Here is a 21951-nt window from a genome sequence, read left to right as displayed (position 1 = left end):
GGGAAGCTGCAGTCTGGTTTGCCAATATACAGTCCAAGCATGTGTACATTTCTCTGTGTCTGAGCATGAACAGAGCAGATTGGAGTGACAGTAAGCATAGAACAGAAAAGGGAAAAATGCAAGACTCTTGCATAGCTTCAATTTAGAAAATGCATTTAGAAAGATAGTTTCTAAAGTTAATTGCATTTTGCTCTGCAGTAACATGGCTAATGACAAAATTTGCTTCCAACCTCGCCCATCAGCCTTCTGCACTCCTTGAGATATCCCTTGGCCTCAGGGGCAGAAACCCAAGAGGAACACTTGTTGGAAGGCTACGTGGTTCTAAAAGTTTCCCACTGTGTAGCCAAACTAACCCCTAACGTTTCTGTTCTCCAACACCCTGAACTACACAGACTGGGGCCAAGTTACACAGGTACTTCCAAGCTTTGCCTTGTCTCCAACAACAGCTTTAATACCTGGCAAATGAGAAGCCAGAAATGTAGACTGTGAAATCAGAGCATGGCATGTTTCTGTTGAAGCTCTCAGGGTTACTATTTATTTTAGAATTTGGTTTCAGAGCCCTGTGTAAGTCAAGTGCACAGTAACATTGGCTTTAATCTATAAACTGTGTCTTTGCACTTAAGAAGTCATAGGACCCAGATTTATTCTGGATATGCAGGAGGTGGTGGGCTGGCTCTTACCACTCTGATGTCTGTGTTCAGCTCCTCAAGACCCAACTAGGGACACGAACATTCTGTGTGAAGCCAGCCCTGCATGCTAACATCAGGCCAGCCACAAAGCAGCCAGTCTCCCATTGCAGCCGGCTGAGACTGCAGCAATCTGCTCTGCTTGAGTCTGGCTGCAAGCCTATTATTCCTAGCCTCGTGCACTGGGATGCACACAGCATCACCTGCTGCACAGTTCTCTAAGAGAGACCTACAGGGATGGATAATTTACAGACGGACAGGCTCTTACATGTGACTGTGGATATATTTCATAAAGTAGTATTCTACTCTACCAATGCACTGCGCCCAGGACCTTTCCAGAATTAGCAACATTTTAAATGGAGGCATTGGCTCTAATTCTGTCACTCAGACTGAGAATATTTGCAGCTGGTAGGAAAATCAAAGCACTTGCTAAGTTCCAGATTCAGAGGCAGGGTAATACAAGTCTCCTGGAGTCACAGTGGCATCACCTGGCAGGTCTGAGCACAGCTGCATGCTGCGATTCTGTCCTGCCCAGAACCAGCTGCTCCTAGGATTGCAGCACTCTGTGTTGCACCTGCACAATACAACAGCTCCTGATCTACTGCTTCCACTGCTCATTGTACCTGCCCCTGGTCTTCAATTTCTGTATCTGTCTCTTTGCTATTGCTTTATGTTCGGTGGAGCAGGAAATGGTTTCACTTTCTTTGAGAAACATTCAACACTCCCAATCTCTGATCACCTGCTAGGGACTGCAGTCACTGAAGCAGTACAGATAAAATAAGTGTAATGAGTAACACAATCATGTGATGGCTGTTGACTATTTTGGTTTGATTTAGTGTGATTATGAAGTAGCATTACTCTCCTTTAAACAAATCTGTAATACACACTGAAAGTGCTTGAGCACTGCCTAGTTCTGAGTCTTCCCAGGCAACTCACAAATCAATCTGAGCCAAGATGTGCAACATCACAAGCAGTCTGTGAGTGACTTACCCTAGACAGGTGCATGGTAATGGTGTGTAAGCAAAGTGAAGAGGTTCAAAAGCCATTCTCAGGTTGGGATTCTTACCAGAGCCATTCCTAAATTATCCAACTCTCTTCTAAGAATTCCTCAAATTGAAGAAACCAGGTTTACCAAAATAATTTTTAAGGCAGCCTACAACACAAGTACCTTTTTTTCCACAATGCTTGCTGTTCCTCAGGGTCACCTTGTGATACAAATTCTCCCTTGAGTTCTTCCACTTTGGACACTGAGGTTGCTCTGGTGATGTAAGCTGCTTCTCTTGCAGCATCTGGATCGCCTGTAATAGGAGGAGATAGCAGAAAATGAGACTTTTGATAGAACTGGTTACAGGCCAGCAGCTGTCACACTGAGCATCACTACCACTTGCTCGTGTGCAGCTCAGGAATTTTACTGGGCTAGAGAACATCAAAGACATCTTGCCCTACAGTGCTTTTAGTATCATTTTAAATTGGAGTCTGATATGATTATTCATCATTTCATCCTTTATTACAGTTAAAGAAAAGTCATAGTCATAGTCTTCAGTTCTGATTTCAGAAAAGTCAAATATCATAAAGAGAGTATTACTGCATGTATAGGACAGGTGCATTTATAACTAAGACATATAGAGTGCACTGAAACGTATAAGGCTAACCAGAGAGAGCACTGGGACTCCCAGCTTTACTCCTGAATCTGCTTACAATACACCTAGTTCTTAAAAAAACCCAACAACTTACATAGTGCTGCAGTGTTAAATTGAAATGCTTTATGTATGTAAATGTTTATAAATAATTTTGACCATGAGTAACACAGATAAAACCCATGGATCCATATATCATACTGCTTGTTCTCAACAGGCGGCGAGCTGTTAGCAGGAGCAAAGAGTCCATCTTATCTGACCATGAACGTGAAGCTGTCAAATACCAGCCCGCAGTGCAGGTTGAAGAAGACACCATGGACTTCCCACTGGAAGACTCTGTGCTCCTTCCTATGGATCCAAGCCTGGAGTGCCACAGCCCCCCTCCGGATTACAACTCTGTTGTGCACTGCTCTGCACCCCCAGTGTAACCAGCCCAGCCTGGTGCAGGGCCTTTGGTGCTTCATTTGGCCACGATGGATTCCATAAAAAGGCTGTGTGCCAACCAAGGGGGAACCCAGCAGCACACTGGTTCTTATGTTTCATCTGGCACATCTCTGATGTGAGCAGAAAATCTTTAAAGGCCTATTGCAAAGTATGTGGTAAATTAGAACACATATAAGAATTGTTAATAGGAGCTGTAACCCAGAACTGCTCCCATCCTTCCTCCCTTAGCAGGGATTGTTTAATAACCATATTTTACTCCATAAGTCACCATGAGTCACCCCTCACGATAGCTGTGACAATACTGATCCCACTGGTCCTGCACCCATCTAAGGGGTTGCTTGGTGTGAGGCTGGAAGGTATCAGCTGATAATTACAGCCATAAACTCTAACGTTTTGTGTTTGAAAAGAATCCAAAAATTAAAACATTTCTCTTAACCTGGGAACTCACCTTCAGTAAATGTTTCTGGAATATTTTGAAATCCAAAATATGTTTATTACAATTTGTGATCTAATAATTTCACTGCCAAGAGGATCCACTCCCCAGACAACACAACAGAGAAGCAGCCAGCATCCATGTATGTATATACATATGTATATATACATATATATATGTATATACATATATATATACAACAACACTGTATATATATATATGCACATACAGTGTTGTTAAATGTGATGCCCTGTTTTCCCTCCTTGTTCAAACAGCAACTTCTTTAACATTATGCAATAGGGAGCCATGATGGGGATGCATCTGCAGTGATTGCAAGGCATCAGCACTGCATTAAGTAAGAACCTTCAGCTCATGCAGGCAGTGTTGCCCAGTACACGTGCACATCTGTGTGAATGTGCATGAAATACTCATCCACAATATGAGAGTGACACATGAACACATAAATAACCTTGAGGCATCAGCAGTGTAGCAGCATTTCTCTGTTTCCTTTCTGGCCACAGATTATTTAAAATTGGGGAAAAAAAGCTCTTCCTTTGAATTCTATGGCAGATGCCCAATAGTTTGATCTTGGGAATACCAGCCCATTCTCAGCTGTGAGCATATGTAAAACACACTTGTCTCCAGCTGCTTGCCAAGGTAAATACTGCTACGATCTGCCATGCCTTCTGTATCTAAACCATCCACGAGTGCTGCGAAGATTTGTGGAATCCACTCGTGCCGGTCTGAATGGGTCACAAATTCTCACATCTGAGCAATTCAAAGTGTGTTGTCCTTTTGCAAAAGCGGTGTGCAGCAGGGACTGCTGGCCTACAGCTGTGCACACCAGCTCCCACGCGCACCCCAACCATCCTCATAGCAACCTCAGAACCAAGCAACTTATCTTTGTCATTTAATGTGCTGGGAAAGATCCAGTGCTGACATTAGAAATCTAGGAAGGGGTAAAGGGAGTTTTCGGGTAGAAAAAGCAAAGATAAAAAAGATGTATGTTGACAGCCAAGCCTATAACTTCCTAAGTTATAAACCCAGACCTGGACATAACTTTGTGCAGTTTATTCCAAGGTCTGCATAACCCTTGCCTTTTCTTTTTTAGAATTGATACTCTAATAGACTTCTTTAGAGAAAGAAATTAGCTACAAACTAAAATGATTACAAATTAATTCTTTCTAAAACATCCAACACTTGGCAAACAATTATTTTACCTTGGCGAACACAGCCTAACTGCCCTTGCAGCAATGAAGACAAAATTCTGGAAGACTGGTTACAGTTGGTTGCATTGAAATAAACAGAAAAAGCCTCAGGTATGATCAAAGGGGAGAAATCCCCAAAGCCCATGCCATCCTAACTGTGAATGCTAAAGCATCTGGTGGAAGGGCTCTTGGGAACCATGTCTTGTTCTCCTCAGCCTCAGATTTGAGCTGTTTAAGAAATCACCTGCAGGAGCCCATGGGCCGTTGCTCATAGTGAGCCTGGCAAATAACTGTGGTCTGTAGTTGCTTTATGGCCATTTTTGCACTTCTTTGTATGTTAGTGTCTGTGTATGAGGTAAAGTTGGTCAAGTAACGGAATACTGGGAAATAATTCATCTGATGGGTCACAGAAAACTCACCGGATCAGTTTTTCATGAAATAGGAAATTATCTATAGCTCTGATCAAATAACAGATCACTTATTTGGAAAATAATTTATTCAGGTGGCAGAAAGAAAAAGAAAGGTGCCTATGGTTTGTCTGGCTCTGCTGTTACTGGCATCAATCAGCGTGAGGTGGTTTGTTGTTGTGCCTTGTTGTGTAGCAGAAGAAAATGACAATGTTTAAAAAGCTCTGCTTATAAACTTTGAAATAAGCACACGTAGGAAAAACAAAAAAAGTGCAACTCTGCTCTCAGTTTTAAAAAAGATTGGGAAATGCTGCTGTTTGAAGTGCCTTCTTCCAAGAGAGCCGAGCACACTGCCTTTCCTCCTTAGCAGGGATGAAATGTTTATTTTAAGTTGAAGGTTTTTCCCTCTATGGTAACTGTAAGAAGCAAAAATATTACCTAAAAGTATTACTGAACATATGTGTTTTCTATTTTATTTACTAATATTTTGTCTTTTTCTCTCCTCCCTTAATTTAATTATTGTTCTTTTCTTACAATGATGTATATAGTTTACCCAGTAGGAACAAATGTAGTGATTCATTTATATGGTAATATTTGTATTTTAGTCAAAAGATGCGCAGACATAGCAGAGTGAAGGATCTCCACAGAGCATTTCACTGACATTTGCAGGCTGCAGCACCCACTGGTGCCAGCTCACGGCGGCGCTCTGCTGGCCCTCATGTCCCAGCTCTCGCTTGCTTTCCACATCAGTCAGTTTCAGTAAGGAAGCAGGGACCTCCATGACTCCAGCAGATTTATCTCATTCCTGAAAGTGTCACTTTGCAGCTCAAGGCAAAGGGGAGGGATTTCCACTGCTTCTGTTTGAAGTGCAGGCTGGTGTATCAGTTAGAGCATCAGAAGGAGCCAAGTTGTCTGAGTGAGGTGATGTTTCATAGTTTTTCAGATGTCTCAGGGATTCTTATTCAGCTCTTGTTCGCCACCTGCCTTTTCTAATCTTACTGAACTCAGTGGGATGGAGTATTGAGAAGTACCTTTGTTTTCCTTAAAGGAGCCCACTGTCCTGTTTTTCTTTTTGTAACTGCAGAATTGGGGCAGAGGAGCTTAGAGCTCACAACAAATGTGTTGTCTCCTCCCAGCACCCTCCAGCCATACAGTCTGCCAAAAAGTGCCTTCCCCTGTGCACTGTCAGCAGCCAGGTGGGCTTGGCAGCCTGGGCTCCTACTTCCTCCTTGCTCTCCTTGTTGTCTGTGTGCTGATATTTACCCATCACAGCTTATGCTTTCCTCTTTTGAGTAAAGTCAGATATAGAGCCCATCTCACTGTGGTATTTTGTGCATCCCCATTCTTGCAGAGGCTGAACTAGACACACTGAAGTAAGCTTTCTTCCCACATTAAAAATGTTTCCAATATAGGCACAGGAAACTGGTTTACTCTGATGTGCCTGGAAGCATCTCTGTATCCTTCTCTGAATGAGAGAAGCTTTTTCACTCTTCTAATTTTTTAATTTTTGCTGTCTGTAGTGAGATGAAGTTTGGTGTCTATCTACATGAGCCTCACCTTCCTCTTAGTGCTTTCTCAATTTGATTTCTCTTTGGTTCTTACAAATTAACCTCATTAGAAGGGATGCCAGGGTGCTGGGCCCACACCATCTGCACAGGATATCAAGAACGGCCAGATAAAAACGTAAAGTCTTTCTGAATAACAAGCTCAAACAAAAACACTGACACTTAAACCCTCTGAATGCTGATGATGCAGACATTCACAGCTGCCTGCAGACATAGCTGCTCTGCTTAGACATTTCACTAACATGAAACTCTCCAGGCATCCAGCCTGCCATCTACCTAGTGCAACCTGGAGTAGCCAGGCACTTCTTTCCTTGCATTTATGCATTGTATACTGTAAAAATGCTTATCAATGTTAGCTTGTTACCGGCCAGTAAGCAGCTTATGACTTTGCTTCTCAATGACCCTTCATGTTGAGCACTGGCTCTGCCTTGCCATGCACCATCCTGCTTTACAAATTCCATCTGGCTCAATTCCAGTTGAAAGGGTGTTTGGGACACATGGTCTCTAGCTACCACTAGCACCAAATTGGTACCAGCAGGACTCAGCAGCAAATAGGAAATAGCTGTACTATAAAGTGAGGCATTATCGTGTGTTCCTGAAAGCAGGAATTGGCCAGGATCACACCTTGGATCTATTTTTTTCTTTTGATAAAGTGAATGGAAAATACAGAAGGTAGCAATGTTTCTTTTGTCCCGTCCTATAGATACTAATGGCCAAGACCTGTGATCCATTTTCCTGGTTTTGTGCTGTGACACATAAAAGAAAAAAGGCAGAAAGAATTTTGGTTAAGTACCAACATAGGTAGTAAAATTCAGGGAGGACTTCTGGATTTGATCCTATCAAAAGTTGGTCACTGTACAGGACATAAAGGTTCAGCACAAGCACTGACTTTGTCCTGTGATGCATGTGTTGGTTTCATACTTTGTTAACACAGACCGGTTCACTTGGACCCCAAGCAAATGCAGTGCCCTAAGGGCATGGGTTGCAGGAAGACCTGTGTGGTGCACAGTGAGCAGTGTTCTGTTGTCCTGCTTGGCAATGCTGTGCCACGAGAGCCAGCACATACTGCTCCAGTCATTCCTTCTTGGATCTTGAGCTGTCAAAGCAGCTAGTGAAAACTGGGGAAGCCCAGTAACTGAGGACTCAGAGAAAGTAAACTAAGTGCCATGTAATACTCAAAACACCAAGGAATGTATGTCTGCCCTGTTCCTGTCTGTCTGCAGAATGTATGCACTGAAAACAACGCTTTCATATGTAGTCAAAAAATGTACTGTATCTATTAACCAAAAAAATAAAAAGATTCTATATTTATACAGCCCAAGGCTCCTTTGTGTCATCTCTTGGCTTGAAAAGTGTTGTCCTTGAAGCAGAATATAAATAAATAATGCAACAGTTTGAGGGATTTTTACAAGGCATAGATGTCATTAATTTCTACAGAAGGTACAACAGTTAGGACATAAACCTGCCACGCTGTCATTGCCTGGAGGTATCTAGCTGCTACGTTTGTTTAAAAAAGTCAGGGATCTGGGAAATGGCTGGCCCAATTTGCTGGAGAATCTACAGATCTAGCTGCTGCCAAAAACAGCCCATGAAAGACAGACATTGCTGTCTTGTTAAAAAAAATCAACGGGACTACTGAGACAGAATCGGAGTTAATGCTTTCTGAATGAGATCCAGCTTCTCTAAAACATGGAAGCATGTAAATATATGAAGATAATTTGCAGAGGATGGTGGCATTTGGACTCTGCTGAGCTTCAAAATTTTAGAAGCAGTGCTTCATTTAATTTACTACAATTACGTATTTCCCTATGCACAGGGAAATCTCACTTGAGTGAACTCTGCACTGCTAAAATACAGAATATCCCATGCTCATATTATCCCCAAAACAGCTGACTGCAGCAAGCATGCCATGCCACTTTCTTTACCGCTGGCTACCTTACCGTGGCTGATCTTCGTGAAACACTACTTCCCATCCTCCTTCCATTATGGTGGCACAGCAGACAACGAGTTACAGAAGAAATAGGACGTCTCAGCGGCTTTTTACGGACTGGCAAATACTAGCATCTACTTGTGTCTTAAAATAAATACCATTATCAGTAAGGAAGCGTTAGCATTCAGAGCCAATCTTCCATTAGCACAGTCTCACCAGTTATTGGTCTGTGTGTTTCACTGTCACATTAAATACCATGAAGCACTCAAGTCTCTTCAAACATTTTAAAGTTTCTCTTTGCTCACTGTTCCAAGCAGTCCTAGAAATAAGTGTTAAATTATACACGTCACTTGAAATACAGCAATCTCCTTTCATCCACATAATGAGCAAGAACATTCTTCTCCGTAAACTATGAAATGTTTCAGTTACTTACATAACACATGAGTCACTGAATGCTAGGCCTCCTTTACGGGGAGACTAATGTGTTAAATGGTAGTAGGAAAGCATACAAAATTTAATCTGACTTCCTTTTAGCACAAATTTGAATTATCACTCACGTACAGATTGAGTTACTCTTGTGCAAGGTACCCTGTTTTGGCACACCTCAGAAAATAATTCGGGGCAAAAAGGGAAAAAACTAGAAATCAGGAATGATCTTTTCTCTTACATCTTGGCCAAGGTACATAACTTCTCTGCCCCTTTTGGCACATACGACATAAGAGATCTTTGTTTCTACAGCAGCAGTGTAGAGAGATGCATGACGAGAAAATCTCAAAGTAACAAAACTTGGTGGCATGAAGGGACAGAAATCCTGGGAAACAACAGGGACTACGAAGAGGAAGACCTAGGAGAGGATGAACAGATTTTTCCCATGGTCACATAAGGAAGCTAAGAAGAGAATACAGATTTCCCCAATTTCCAGCCATGTCCTTTTTCTTTCCCTAGCACTGTGAGACTTAGGAAAGTTTGTAATGCACACAGGCTCTGCCAGATGTGGAAAATCCTGTTATTTTTATATGGCCAGTACAAAGCCAGGCCCATAAGCAGTACAGAATAATTTTGTCTCAAACCTACGAAGTAGCCCAAGTCTTTCCTAGGATCCCAGTATACTTTATTGCTAGCTACTGCACGTGTACAATGGCACACTGAGTGCCTGCTGCAGATCGCACTGTCATGAATTTGCTCTGCATAAGGCCCTACAAGGGCAACAAATAGAGCTCATATTTTTGACAGTGCTGAAGCCAGTTACAATTGCAATTTGAGTTGCAATTTTTATTATGACCTGATGAGCACTCATTAAAACTGAGAGGATAAACTGTTCTGTTTAAAGTACTTCCTTGTACAGGCACTCAAGATACAGAATGCAGGAAATCTTAGTTCTGACACTTCTCCTCGTCTTTCCATATGTGTCCAATTCAAAAATTCATAGATTGTTTTACTGAATTTTCTTTAATTTGATGCTATTATTGATTTAACAAGATTTAATTTAGGGGAAGTCAAAGCAAAAAAGCACGTGGTTATTTCAAAATACAAAGCACTGAAGAGAGAAATAAGAAACATGCAGAGGCACTCAGCCAGTTCCACCAGAAAGGCAAGAATAAAATTCAGCAGTGAAGCATGAAGGACCTTGCAGCATAGAGATCAGCACAACTGGAAGCACTGTCTGGCAGAGGAGGGTTGTTGAGGTCTGGTTCTGCTGCCCTAGGGAGAGCAGGGCTAACAGGCACTGGCATTCCCTCTGAGTGCGTGGGAATGACGCTGGGTCAAACCCATCACTTGCGTACTTCCTGTGGCAAACTGTAGCCACTCACAAAGAGTGGCATTGGCCATTAGCTAATCATGCCCACTGTATTCTTTGTGAACCGTCCATTTCTCTGAACTTCTTTCAAGATCACATTCTTACCATAATCCTCTGGAAAAGCAAGTCTCTGAAAAAAGATCAAATAACTAAAACCTTTATTAAAGGCTTTTTTTAAACTAAGTTTTCTCCTTTGCAGATAAAATGGAAACATCATTTCTTTCAGGTCACCGCAGGGACAGAGCACTGTACATCCATCAGTAACACCCTATTCCTTGTCAGAGTCAGATGTGCCTCTGTTTTTTCCAGATCTTTGTTACTGCTATGAAAAATTTGTCATTTATAATTTTCCCTTTTCTTTCTTCTTTTCAGAGTAACATTGCTAAAGGAAATTTCAAATCTGACAGCAGACCAGATTAAAGAAATAAATAGCAGAATGCAATAGTTCTTTTCCCACTGAACTAAAACAATTCAGCCCAGCAACTTCTGCCCTTCCAGGCTGCCAAGGATGAGCAACATCAGCATAGCTGTTTAAAGCTGGGACTGCATACTTTGCAATCTTCAGGGCCAAGAGAATAAATGTGGGCATCTCTAGACGCTTTACTTGGAGTAGTAGTTGTTTATTTTTAAGCTGGACCACTGTCATGGTAAATTCCTCAAAAACCCAAAGGTTAACTTGCTTTTCATAGTTATGCATTAAAGAAAAAAAAAAGAATTTTATTCTTTCCTGGGAGAGTTCTGACCTTTTATTCATGTATATTTTTCAAATTCTGCATTCCATTGTTTATGCTCCAAGCTAGAATGTCACAAGCTATCTTAGCACAGAGCAGACCTACACAGACTAGCAAGGGTAAGCCAAGGAGAGCAGGTGGAAGGGGGTGGGGATTTCCAACGTGGTGGATCAAGGTAATGGGTTTCCTTAGTCACGTCTGCTGTGACATCTGGGATGTACAGAACAACTTTCTTTCACTTCCTCAAAGCTTTTGAAACAAACCAACCGCCCTCATGATATGACGTTAGGATGGAAGCATATCATTTTATAACCCTATGTGAGGTTAGAACCGTGGACTGAAGTCAAAGAATTACCTCATCAAGCTTCAAAATAGGTAGATCAAAATCTGAACATCACAAATGATTTCTTGTCTGACCGATGGATTGTTTCTGAACGTAAAAAGGTACTGGAGGTTACATCAGTAATTCCTGCTATTGTCACCATGACTCACAGGAGGATCAGAGCATTGCACTGACACCTACTGACTCAGCATCCCCTGCTGCTGTACGGTGTTTGTGTCAGTGCTGATGCAACACTGTTTTGCTTCCATGTTAATCTTTGAAGTTGTGAGATCCCATATATCTTCAAGCTTCCTTTGTAGAAAGTGGGACATGCCAAGAGATTGCCTAAATAACCAAAATCTCTTCTCTCTTCCTGATCAAGAGCCTTTGTACCACTGTTTCCTTCCAGAAAGAAATTAGGAATGTTGAAAGCTAGGATCTGAGGAGAAAATATGGGCTGCTCTCCCAGTGATGCTGAGAACAGTTCAGGAACTGGACATATCACATTGTTTCCCTCTATTTTGTGAATAAAGTATCTGCTTCTTGCTGATGCTAGGTCCACCTTTTCAGACACCAAGAAGCACTGGTTTGGCAGCGGACTCCAGTCTGTGGCTCCAACAGTCAACATGCATTTGAGTCAGGGGAAGAAAGAACATTCCTCACTGATAAAGACAGAAAGGCAGATTACAGACGTACTCAAGAACAATTTTTACCTGTTCAAAGTTCAGCCCTATTCATTTTGCTCATTAAGCAAAAACACTACATCATACTGCCTGAAGTCATGTCACATAGTTCCCTCCTAACACTATCCCAAAACTATTTTCCAAGACTTCAGTTTGCCTTTAGGTACCAAAGATTTTTCTTCTTTAAACAAAACTGATGTCTTTCTTTTTTCTGTTTTATCTCCTCTGAGTTAAGAGTTATGGTTTTTAATAGTCTTAAATATTAAGTAAAGAGTAGTTCATAAGTAAAAAGAGAGGAATGGACCATAATACAACAGAGCCTGGCAGTTCTTTTCATACTGCCCTATTCCAAGCTGATGTAATGCAAAAGACCTAAAGAGGGGGGGGCTTCATTGGGTTAGAAGAACGGACTGAGCACTCACAGCTTTTATTCTGAAGTATTCAAGTGCCCCTTTTAGTAAGGCCGAGCAAATAAAATGTGGGAAGTACACAGCATAGTTTGGAAATCTATGCAGGACACAAGAATCTTGGTACTGTGACAGTTATGAATTTTTCTTGTGTAAGGGTTTTATTTAAGGCCTCTTGGCACTTAGCAATTGAGCAGCACTAATATGTGAATTACTGGACAGTTGGACCACTTGATTCTATCAGATACAGTCAAAAACTTGCCCTTCAGAAAATCCACTCCATGTCTGTGTCTATGCAAAGTGCTCAGCAGTCCTACAGAAGAACTGGTACCAAGTAAAGCGAAAACCAGAAACATCTCACAACTATTTACTCAGCTGATAACTGTCTTCTCTTTTGGTCCTCCTTTTCCAATAGTCAGACCTTTAACTTTTACTGATGACGGAATTTTCTGAGTGCCTTCCAAGGGTAGTGAAAAGTACCCAAAGAACTGTTCAGAAGAAAATACACATAAACAGAACAAAAGCAATGTCCCTGATGGGCTGTGGGAAAGTAGGAGACTGGTAGGTAAACAACAAAAACCAACAAAAAATCATGAAATGCATTGGTAAGTAGCTGGTGTCTAATGCTTTTTAGCTTGTGGGGACCACTGTGGAAAATTCTATAGCAGATCTGTATGCATGTGAATGGATAATGCAAGAGAGGTTTACGGGACATTGTACAAAACCAGAACGCACAGGGCATTCAGTATCAAGATAACAGTAATGAGATATTTATCTGTTATGTACCAGTAAACGTGAAAAGAAGTCCATTGCCTTGCAAGGGGCCTTGTAACTTTCTCCAGAGATCCTGTTTCCTTCTCAAACCAGGCACTGCAACGTGATCTCTACAGGCCCAGCACTGGTCAGTGAAATCCCTACCACGGGCACCTCCTGGTGCATCACGACGTGTGGCAAGTTGCTGCAGACTGAATCAAGTTTCCAAGGGAATTTGTTATTCCTTTTCTCAGGGCACTTAAAAACCTCACGGAGCATTCAGGCACACGGCAGTTCAGATGGAGAGCAACAAGAGATGTATGGGGGAAGGTTACACGGTGTTTTAAGAAGTAAAAACTTTGTTCTATTTTCCAACATACATCAACTAAATATGTTTGTCTGATTAGTTTCATCTTGATAATAAATAAATAAGAATTGTTATTTTTCTGTACAATACTGTTCTCCTACAAACAGCAATATACCACCACAGTGTGTCATTATTAAAATAAGACAATAAAGAAAGTTTGAAGTGAGATTTATAAGGCTCTGATAGAGAAGGACCCTACTATTCCAACAAAAATGTTATTCCTACCATGTTGTACAATACTTAACAAAAGAGAAGCTTAAACTCCATCTCTCTCTGTGCCTGCCTTGCATATATTCAAATAATGGAAGACCATTCCATTACTCTAGTGCCCTGCCATGCATTTTGGGGTTTAGGAAATTCGGATGAAATGACTATGCTGGGCACATACTTGATCTGCTTTAAAGGAAAAGAAAGGCTGGAAATCATATACAATACAAGTTATGACAAAATACATGAAAAATGTCTGGCAAAGAACAAATCCCAACAGAGATTCAAGATCCTCCCTTTGTTTCTGAAGTGCCTGAAATCTGGGAGGAACCACTGTATAAGCTGCATTTCATGGAACTGTATTTGCTGTTGTTTATATTCCCACACTTCAGATGTTTATTATCTCATCATTTCCTGTCATTCCCTTTGGGTTGAGCTGGGTCTTGGCTGTTGCTCTCGAGAGATGGGACAAACTCCTGGTTATTACTAACACAAAAAAATATTTTCTTCTGATCTGTGCTGATGTTTCAAGCAAGTAATTTATGTATAATGCATAACCTATATTCACATTAAAAACAAACAAGCCAGCACCACCATCAGGCACAGACAAGTTTAGGAGTTCAGGAAAGACACAGACCATGGGCAGTGCCTCCATGGCACAGGTACAGGCATACCTACACAGGCAAAGGCCAGAGGTACAAACCAAGCCTTCAAAATAGTGTCACCTCTGATATGAAAGAACATAGAAGAACATGCCTGAGGGTTCCAATACAAGCACTGAACCACCAAAAGACCTCTGAGTTAAAAAGAGATCCAAGCTGAAGACACAGAAGGTGACCCCACATGTCAGCTGTATTGCTGTTCCAAAGCAAAACAAACCGCTGTTCCAAGAGCCGCCGCAGAGCCCACACAGAACCCCATCTTCCTCCATTTGCCTCTGCTGCTGTAAGTGGCTGCCAGCAGGGTCTAGCTGAGCCTCGGATATTTCTGCAGCTGGTTAATTCTTTTCACCATTGATACTGATTTGTTTAGCATCAGGGATCCTCATCAAGATGTCACCATGAAGTCTAGATTACCAACGTGAAATTCTGAACAATCCGTTGCAAGAAGACTATTGGAATTTGGTTGGCCAAAATATTTCTTATATGTAGAGAGTAAAAGCTCTAAACTACCATTTTTGGCATAGGATGATAAGGCTATAGAGGAAAATGTTGTTTTTCCAACATGGTCACATGCTGAAATGAGTACAAAATGTCTTGCAGATAAAGGAAAACTCCAGTAACAGGAAGAACTTCTCAGTGCTGCATTTTCATTTTAAAAACTAAGTTTCAAAAAGTGACACGAAGCAATGAAACAATCCCAGTATGAAATTGAAAGAAAAACATTTTCCAGACAACTAAAAGAAGTTTATCAGACATGCCTATATGGCATGCTTGTTAGAACTCTATTTAAATGAAAGATGAAAGGGATAGCAAAGACATTCAATGAAATTTTAACACAGCTTCAATATTTACATTTACTGGGGAACATAATTTGCTTACAGAATAACTGGAAATGTATTATTGACACTTCAGATTTCAGATTTTTACTTGCCATGCAGATAAAAAAGCATAAACATTTGCAAACTCATTTCATTCTGATCTCACTGGTTCATGTGTATTATAAAACTGAGATAATAAGTAGAAATAAGTAAAAGTTTGATCCAGTTAGAGTAAACTAGTTGTACACGAGGCATTCATATTCAAAGCCAGAAAAATAGCCATACCTCTTTACCAGAATGTTTGGCTATCGGTTTATTAAATTGCTAAGACGTGTAATTTGCTAGGTACATTCTGTTGATGGGACAGTTTGCCTCTAGTTGTCTTTGGTGACATAAGAGAAAAAAAGCCCTTTAAAACAGACTTGCAGAAGGCAAACAACACACGTACCTGCTGAGTTTTTTGAGGAAAAGGTATTAAAATCTTGAATACTTAGGATTCAAAATCCAAAATGTGAAGTAAACTTACTTGCTCTTACTTATTTTTAGTATATGTAAAGTTCCATCTCAATCACTTCAGTGTACATCTAAAGGGAAATACAGTCCTTTTGCACAGGCTTCAGTAGAACTATCTGCCTTCTGAGAAGGCAGTTTCATTGAACAAAATTGCCATGTAATAGTTTGGAGCACATCATTTTTAAAAGCTGAGAAATTACATTAATAGAGAAGTAAATTATGAGAAATACTGAAGTAATCCCTTTTCTGTTGGGCTCAAGTATTCATGTAAAGATTCTAAGGCACAAAAGAACTCTGTGATCTTGTGTTAGTCAAATTCCCCATGGCTTCTGCTCCTGGTGCTAACAATTACTCCCCAGATTTACAATTGGAGCTGAAGAAGTCATTCAGACAGGGACAGATCCACTCAGCTCTGTGAATAACATTAGTGATCCAGAGCATGCCATCACTGGACATTTCTGCCTTGGAACAGATTTTCCTCAGATCAATTACCTTCCTTTATAGTATTCAAACATATTTGGTCACTTGTAAACACTTACTGCCAACTGTTCCTCATTGCAAAAACAACGTGGCAAAAATGAATCCGAGAGTCAACAAGGCTGTAGGAGAATATTTCAAAACTCCACACCTTCATTGAAGTACCTTGATTATGATTATTTTTTACTTGCAATGAAGAACTACATGTCACTGTAATTGTCCTTTTTAGTAGTAACACTTGTTCCAATAACCATGTCACACGGGACATGTGCCTAGAAGAACAGACATTAAATGGGACAAATACTGCTGAATTCTTATGTAGCTAGGAAACAAAATAAAATTGACCTTTACCTGCACATTACCAATGTGCATACAACTTTTTAGTTCCTACACAGAATTTGAACTGGATTCTGTTTGTTACCCTGCTTATGATATGTAACAGTCTGGTGCACAAAGCCCGCAGGAACTGGAGATAGAATCTGTCATCACTTCCCCATCCAAACTGCTGAAGTGTGTCACTGTGAGATTTTTTCAAGCACCAGCATGCTCTGCTGCATCATCTCTGTCACAGCTCCAGCATAACCCTGCTGATGGATGGAAGGCTTCAAATCCACTGGTAAAAACAGTTGTTCTTTTAAGTAAAAGCAGCACATTTAGAACAAGGTCCTAGGAAAATTCTGCATAAGGAAGAAAATCCTACCAAGCGACTTCTCGTCTTGATTTTGGGGTTATATTTTATTTGTCTGATCAGTGTAAGGCATCCATCCACTTGGTTGGAACTTGGTCAAGATCATTTTTCCCCAGTGCATAATAAGGATTTCTACAGTGCAAATATCCCTGCTACCTTCTGGGAGCTCTGATATATTAGATTTAAATCTTGGAAAAGAAAATGAGCTTCAGACACAATCTTGGCAGCAAAATAACATCTAAGTTTATGTCAGCTTTCCAGAGCCCACAAAATAAATACAGGCCTAATAATCTCATTAGGAACTAAGTCCATGAAGCAGCCATTGTAGTGATGACCTCACTGACAAATAACTCCAAGTATTTACATCCACTTGGACTGGAAGGCAGAAATAATAGTCAAAAAAGGAAAAGAAGAGGTTCAAATTACAGTGCTTTAAGTTCTACCACAACAATACTACTGCTCTGCTGCTTTTATAATCACCAAAGATTTTATTTCATTTTGCCCAAGGTGAATGGCACAATGCACGAAGAATAAAATGAGTTTGCCCTCTTTACGACTATTTACAAAGTTATTTTAATAGATGAATTCTAGCAAATCTTTTACCTTCTGCAAAGGTAAATCTTTCTAGCACTTCATTCAGCTTTACAGTGCATGCAGTCATATTCACTGTTTAAGCAAAAATAGCAATTTTAAAAAGAAAGTGCAATATAAAAATAGTCCTGATTACACACGCAAAAGCAACATCACTCAAAGGGCAGCATTTATTCAAAATGCCCATCTCTATTAATCCTTTTTAACAGATATTTCCTCCCATTTCCTTTCATTTTTAAAACGTTGAATTTGATGTCTTCATGCATAGCAATTGGTCAAAACCGTCACTCATTCTGTTAGCCCTAACTGATGCTGTTGCTGAAGTGAATGCTGACCTGTGACCTTGTTACTGACACATATATATGGCCACATACAACCAACAGAGCAGTGCAGAAAAAAATACAGATCCATAACAAACATTTAAACAGTTACAACAGATACGTTTCAGTGAGAAGAGAATGAATTCAGGAATATGTATACTAAGATCTGCCAGTGGATAACAGCATTTACCTTGTAGGGCTTTGTCATGGCCTAAGCAGTTTTAGCACACCCCAGTCTCAGCAACAAATGCTGAATGTTGCTGTGACTGAAGCTTTACAGAAACATCTCATCCTGTGTGCGCAGTCACCAAGAAAAGGCATCCAGCAGCCTCAGCTGGTGCACTTCCAGCAAATACAAGCACAACTGGGTGCCTTCTGCCATAGGACACAACAGCCCGTGCCCCAGGGACATGCAGCCACAAAAGAAGCAGTCCTGCCTTAGCTTTCACCCTAGATAACCAAAGAACCTTTTGCAAAATGTTATCAAGGACCCTCTGATGACTTTTTTTTTTTACGTGCAAGTTTTGCCTCTTCCTGTGCACAGCACGATCACTCCATGCTGCAAGCTCAATTTCAGGCAAATGCAAACTCCCACTCAAAAGGTGACCTAGGACAATACTTAGACAATGTTTGGGACTGACAAGCAAGTTTGTTGCCTTCCTGATCTCCCCATTGCTTCCCAGACACGTAGTCAAAAGAGAAGCCAGCAAACCCCTGCACATCGGTCTTCTCTACAAAGCCTCACTTAACTCCTAGAATTCCTACAGAGCTGCCACCGTGCTGCTGGGCAACACTGCACACACCATGAGGGCAGGGCAGGAACTGCTGCAGCACGGTGCTTGCTCAGAGAGCAACACCTCAGGGTGCAACCAGTGAGGGAAAAGTGGCGTGCTGCAGCTCTGGGAGAGCTCCTGCTTTCAAATCAACAGGATTAAGGTTTCAGAGCACAGACCTTTAGATAGAGGACTTCCTTTGCTATTTTGAGGTAGCATATAGAGTATTATGAAGTGGTATGAACAGTTTGTGAGAGCATGGAGCAAAAAGAAGAAAAATAAAAAGCACAGAAGCATTTCTGAGAATTGGCTTCCAGGTGCTTTGCTTAACCTGAAAAATATGCAGGAACATCCCACACCCTGCCAAGCCCACCAGAACCACTACGTCCGAGTGCTGGGGCTACATCTGCACATTTAACATAACCTACATCGTCTGGGTCACTCCACGAGGTCTCCTCAACAGCTGCCACATCAGCATCCTTCTGACATTCTGTCCCCATCCCACCAGGTCACTGCTCAGCCCAGTGATTCCAATGTGATAATTTTATCCTCTTTCATGAGTCAGTGTGATCCAGATCTGAGTCTAATATCTGGCAGCTCAAAAGGAAGATCTGATCGATGATGGCCATTCTTGATACATAGAAATGTTTTAAGAAAAGAAGAAAAAGTTGAGAAATGAGAGAAAGACAAGAATACTGAACAGATCACTTATTCCTCTTCCCTTACTACTACAGTTCTGTTGAAGTTACCTATTCCTGAATAAAAATAAATTAAAAAAAAAAAAAAGGAAGAACTAAGAATATCAGCCTGATACTAAGTAGCTCGAGTTCAAGCCCTGTCATTTCTCTTCCTTTGCCTTCATTCAAATAAATTCCACCCCCTAATACAGAAGATTTATAGCCTGCTCCTCCCATAGCTTTACACAGGACAGACAAATAGGCACCACACGTCTCACTGATAAAGGAGCTGTGTGCTTTCACAAGTGTTCTGTTGGCTGTTCCATCTAAAACTTTTGGGCAAAGAAGTAGAAATGAGCGCACAGGTTTAGAGATATCTCCTTTGTTGAATCACTTTGAAAACGCAACTCCCCTCTTCCATGAGCAAGCAGTGGAAATGTCAGATATGAGCTTGAGGAGAAAGGTCCTTTTAACTCAGAATATCATTATGTTTGAAAGTCAGGTTTTTGGAGTTTTGAGAGTTTTGTGTTTTGTTGGCTTTTTTGTTTTTGTTTTTTTTGGGGGGGGGGGGGGGGCTGGGTTTGGTCATAAAGTATTATAGAAGTCTAACTCTCCAAATAGCAATTATCCCTTCTGAAAACCAGTTCCCTGTGATGTGGGGATCTACCAATGCGTACCTCAACAACTAACAAATGAGAAAATTTTACTAAAGTAAAAGAAATACGCAGCTCCAAAGAGAAATTGTAGTATAATGAGACAGCTGTTGGAGCTGCATCACTATTATGAACTTTGAGGCCTAGAATGGGCTAAATGCAAAAACCTACATGAAATGACACACAAATTATTTTTGAGACTTGGAACTCATGGGGAACTTAAGTTGCTTATATTTATTTTCAAAATTAACTTGACAAGACTTGACAAAATCTATTAATGGAGTTTCCAAAAACAGAAGTTTCTAAATTTACTTCATTCAAATGTTAGCCTGTAAGATTAAATGTAATTAAACTGAAAGGGCCTTTTAGCTATTCTAACATTGTGCCCAGTCATCACCATGTAGCTTAGATAGGACACACAATGTGTATATGATATCTTCTTGTATTTAATGCTCTTGTAATGAGTTTCAAGACTCTACAGTCCAGGAGAATCCACCCACCCGTGCAGCAGGTAGAATTATTCTAACAATAATTCATTAGATCTAATCTCTGAAACTTTTCCTTAAGATGGAATGACTTAAAATAGCCTTGGAGTAAAGCAAAGAAGCCACCTGCGATAAGTAAGAGCCATCTGGAATTTTCAATTCTAATGGGCCCCAGGGGCTGGAAATTAATTTCCTTCCTCTAGAAAACACAATGTGTTTCGTAGCCTCACCCATCCCTAACTTAAGAGTGTTAAAGTTATTTGCTAGAGTGACTCTTTACTGAAGATGCAGACATTTCTCTTAAGCTTGGGGAGAAACCAATGCACTCTAAGATGTGTTGAACTACTTCTACAAACAATTGTATTGTTCCATTCCTTTCTGGAACAATTACATAAAGCCTGATGGAACTGCATGAAAGCTGATGGTATCTGGTTTCTTTGGGTTCAGATTTACATGCTAAAACATTTGGCTTGTGTTCCTTCAGACACACCTGGCTGTGAGGTGAGCACAGCTTTTACTTTGGCATAGAACTGAATGCTGTGATGTCCATCTAAAGCTTACATTGCACACGCCTGCAGCATCCAGATGGCAGGTGCAGTTTTGTAGTGTAATGTAATACTACACATCCTTTGTAAGTCCCAGATTTGCTGCTCTTCGTGAATCTGTTTTGTTCAAAGTACTTTAAAGTACCACAAGCCATTAGAAAACGTGCCTTTAAAGCTGTTGAAGAATATGTCTCTCTAAGGATGGGAAACAAACAGGGCCACTCGCAGTCCCTCTCTTCCTTCTCCCTCTGCTGACCAGTTCAAAAACTTCATCCAAACAGAAACATCCCTGGTTTTGTTATCTAGCTTTGTCGAGGATAAAGTTTAAAACATTTGTCAAGTGTGTCCATAATCCACATAGAAAAAATGCCATGATCACCTCACAGTACTTTTTACATCAGTGTGATGGGGAGTTGAACCTAAGCCAAGTTCTTACAGGTAAAAATTCCACTGTGTTGGTTGTACTGCCTACAGCATTAGGCAAAGCACTGTGTACTTACACTGCTAGAAGTGCAAGGCTACATTGATCCGGCAGATGATCCGATCTTATTCCAAATAGTTCAGGTAAACAAGAATTTTGATTAACTTTGCTATATAAAATTTGAAAACACGAATTCCAATCTATTTTGGTAAAGAGTAGAAATGTGTTTACACATGCATACAGACCAGTGCACAAAGCATTTGCTAATCTATGAATAATTGTAACTTGGTGTTCTGGATTTATCAGACACTTGGCAGTGAGAACTCCATGATTTAAAATATATTTATTTGCTAGCAAAAATGAAAAAGTAAGAACATCCACTGTATCTTTATGCACTGACTAACTAAAAATAAATTTTGACTATAAACAAGGGACAGGAAAGTTGCTTATAATTTTGTGGCTTAAATAGCAAGGCAAGGTCTGTGGTACAGGAATTGAGGATCCATGGATTACTAAATCTCACATGGCATCTCTCTTAAAGGTAAATATCCCAGATGTGGCTGTACAAGTGGCACTGTTGTCTTCCCTTTACAGTGATTAATGCTCTGTACTTTGGAACTACTGTACTGCATTTTAACATGTCTGACTCCCAATGCAAATGCAAATGCTGCCACAGAGAAGTTGTTTTGCTATGTGCAGTGAGTTCAGCAGCTGCTCCCATTGTGGTGTCTGTTGACCAGAACAGCTCCT

At 40.6% G+C, this 21951-nt stretch overlaps 1 protein-coding gene across 2 annotated transcripts in view; it reads left to right on the top strand.

Moving 5' to 3' along the window:
- Positions 1 to 7695, top strand: part of LOC128075754 (vascular endothelial growth factor receptor kdr-like) — a 120005-nt gene extending 112310 nt beyond the window's left edge. For both annotated transcript variants that reach the window (XM_052672741.1, XM_052672742.1), the window contains exon 30: positions 2541 to 7695. In XM_052672741.1, the coding sequence (XP_052528701.1) occupies positions 2541 to 2751 (211 nt within the window). In that variant the 3' untranslated portion in view covers positions 2752 to 7695. The remainder of the gene's footprint in view (positions 1 to 2540) is intronic.
- The last annotated feature ends 14256 nt before the right edge of the window (positions 7696 to 21951 follow it).

Source organism: Tympanuchus pallidicinctus, unplaced genomic scaffold (assembly GCF_026119805.1).
Source record: "Tympanuchus pallidicinctus isolate F22 unplaced genomic scaffold, pur_lepc_1.0 scaffold13, whole genome shotgun sequence".
Classification (NCBI taxonomy): domain Eukaryota; kingdom Metazoa; phylum Chordata; class Aves; order Galliformes; family Phasianidae; genus Tympanuchus; species Tympanuchus pallidicinctus.
Note: the sequence above shows the minus strand (reverse complement) of the source record. Positions and strands in the feature narration are given on the sequence as shown.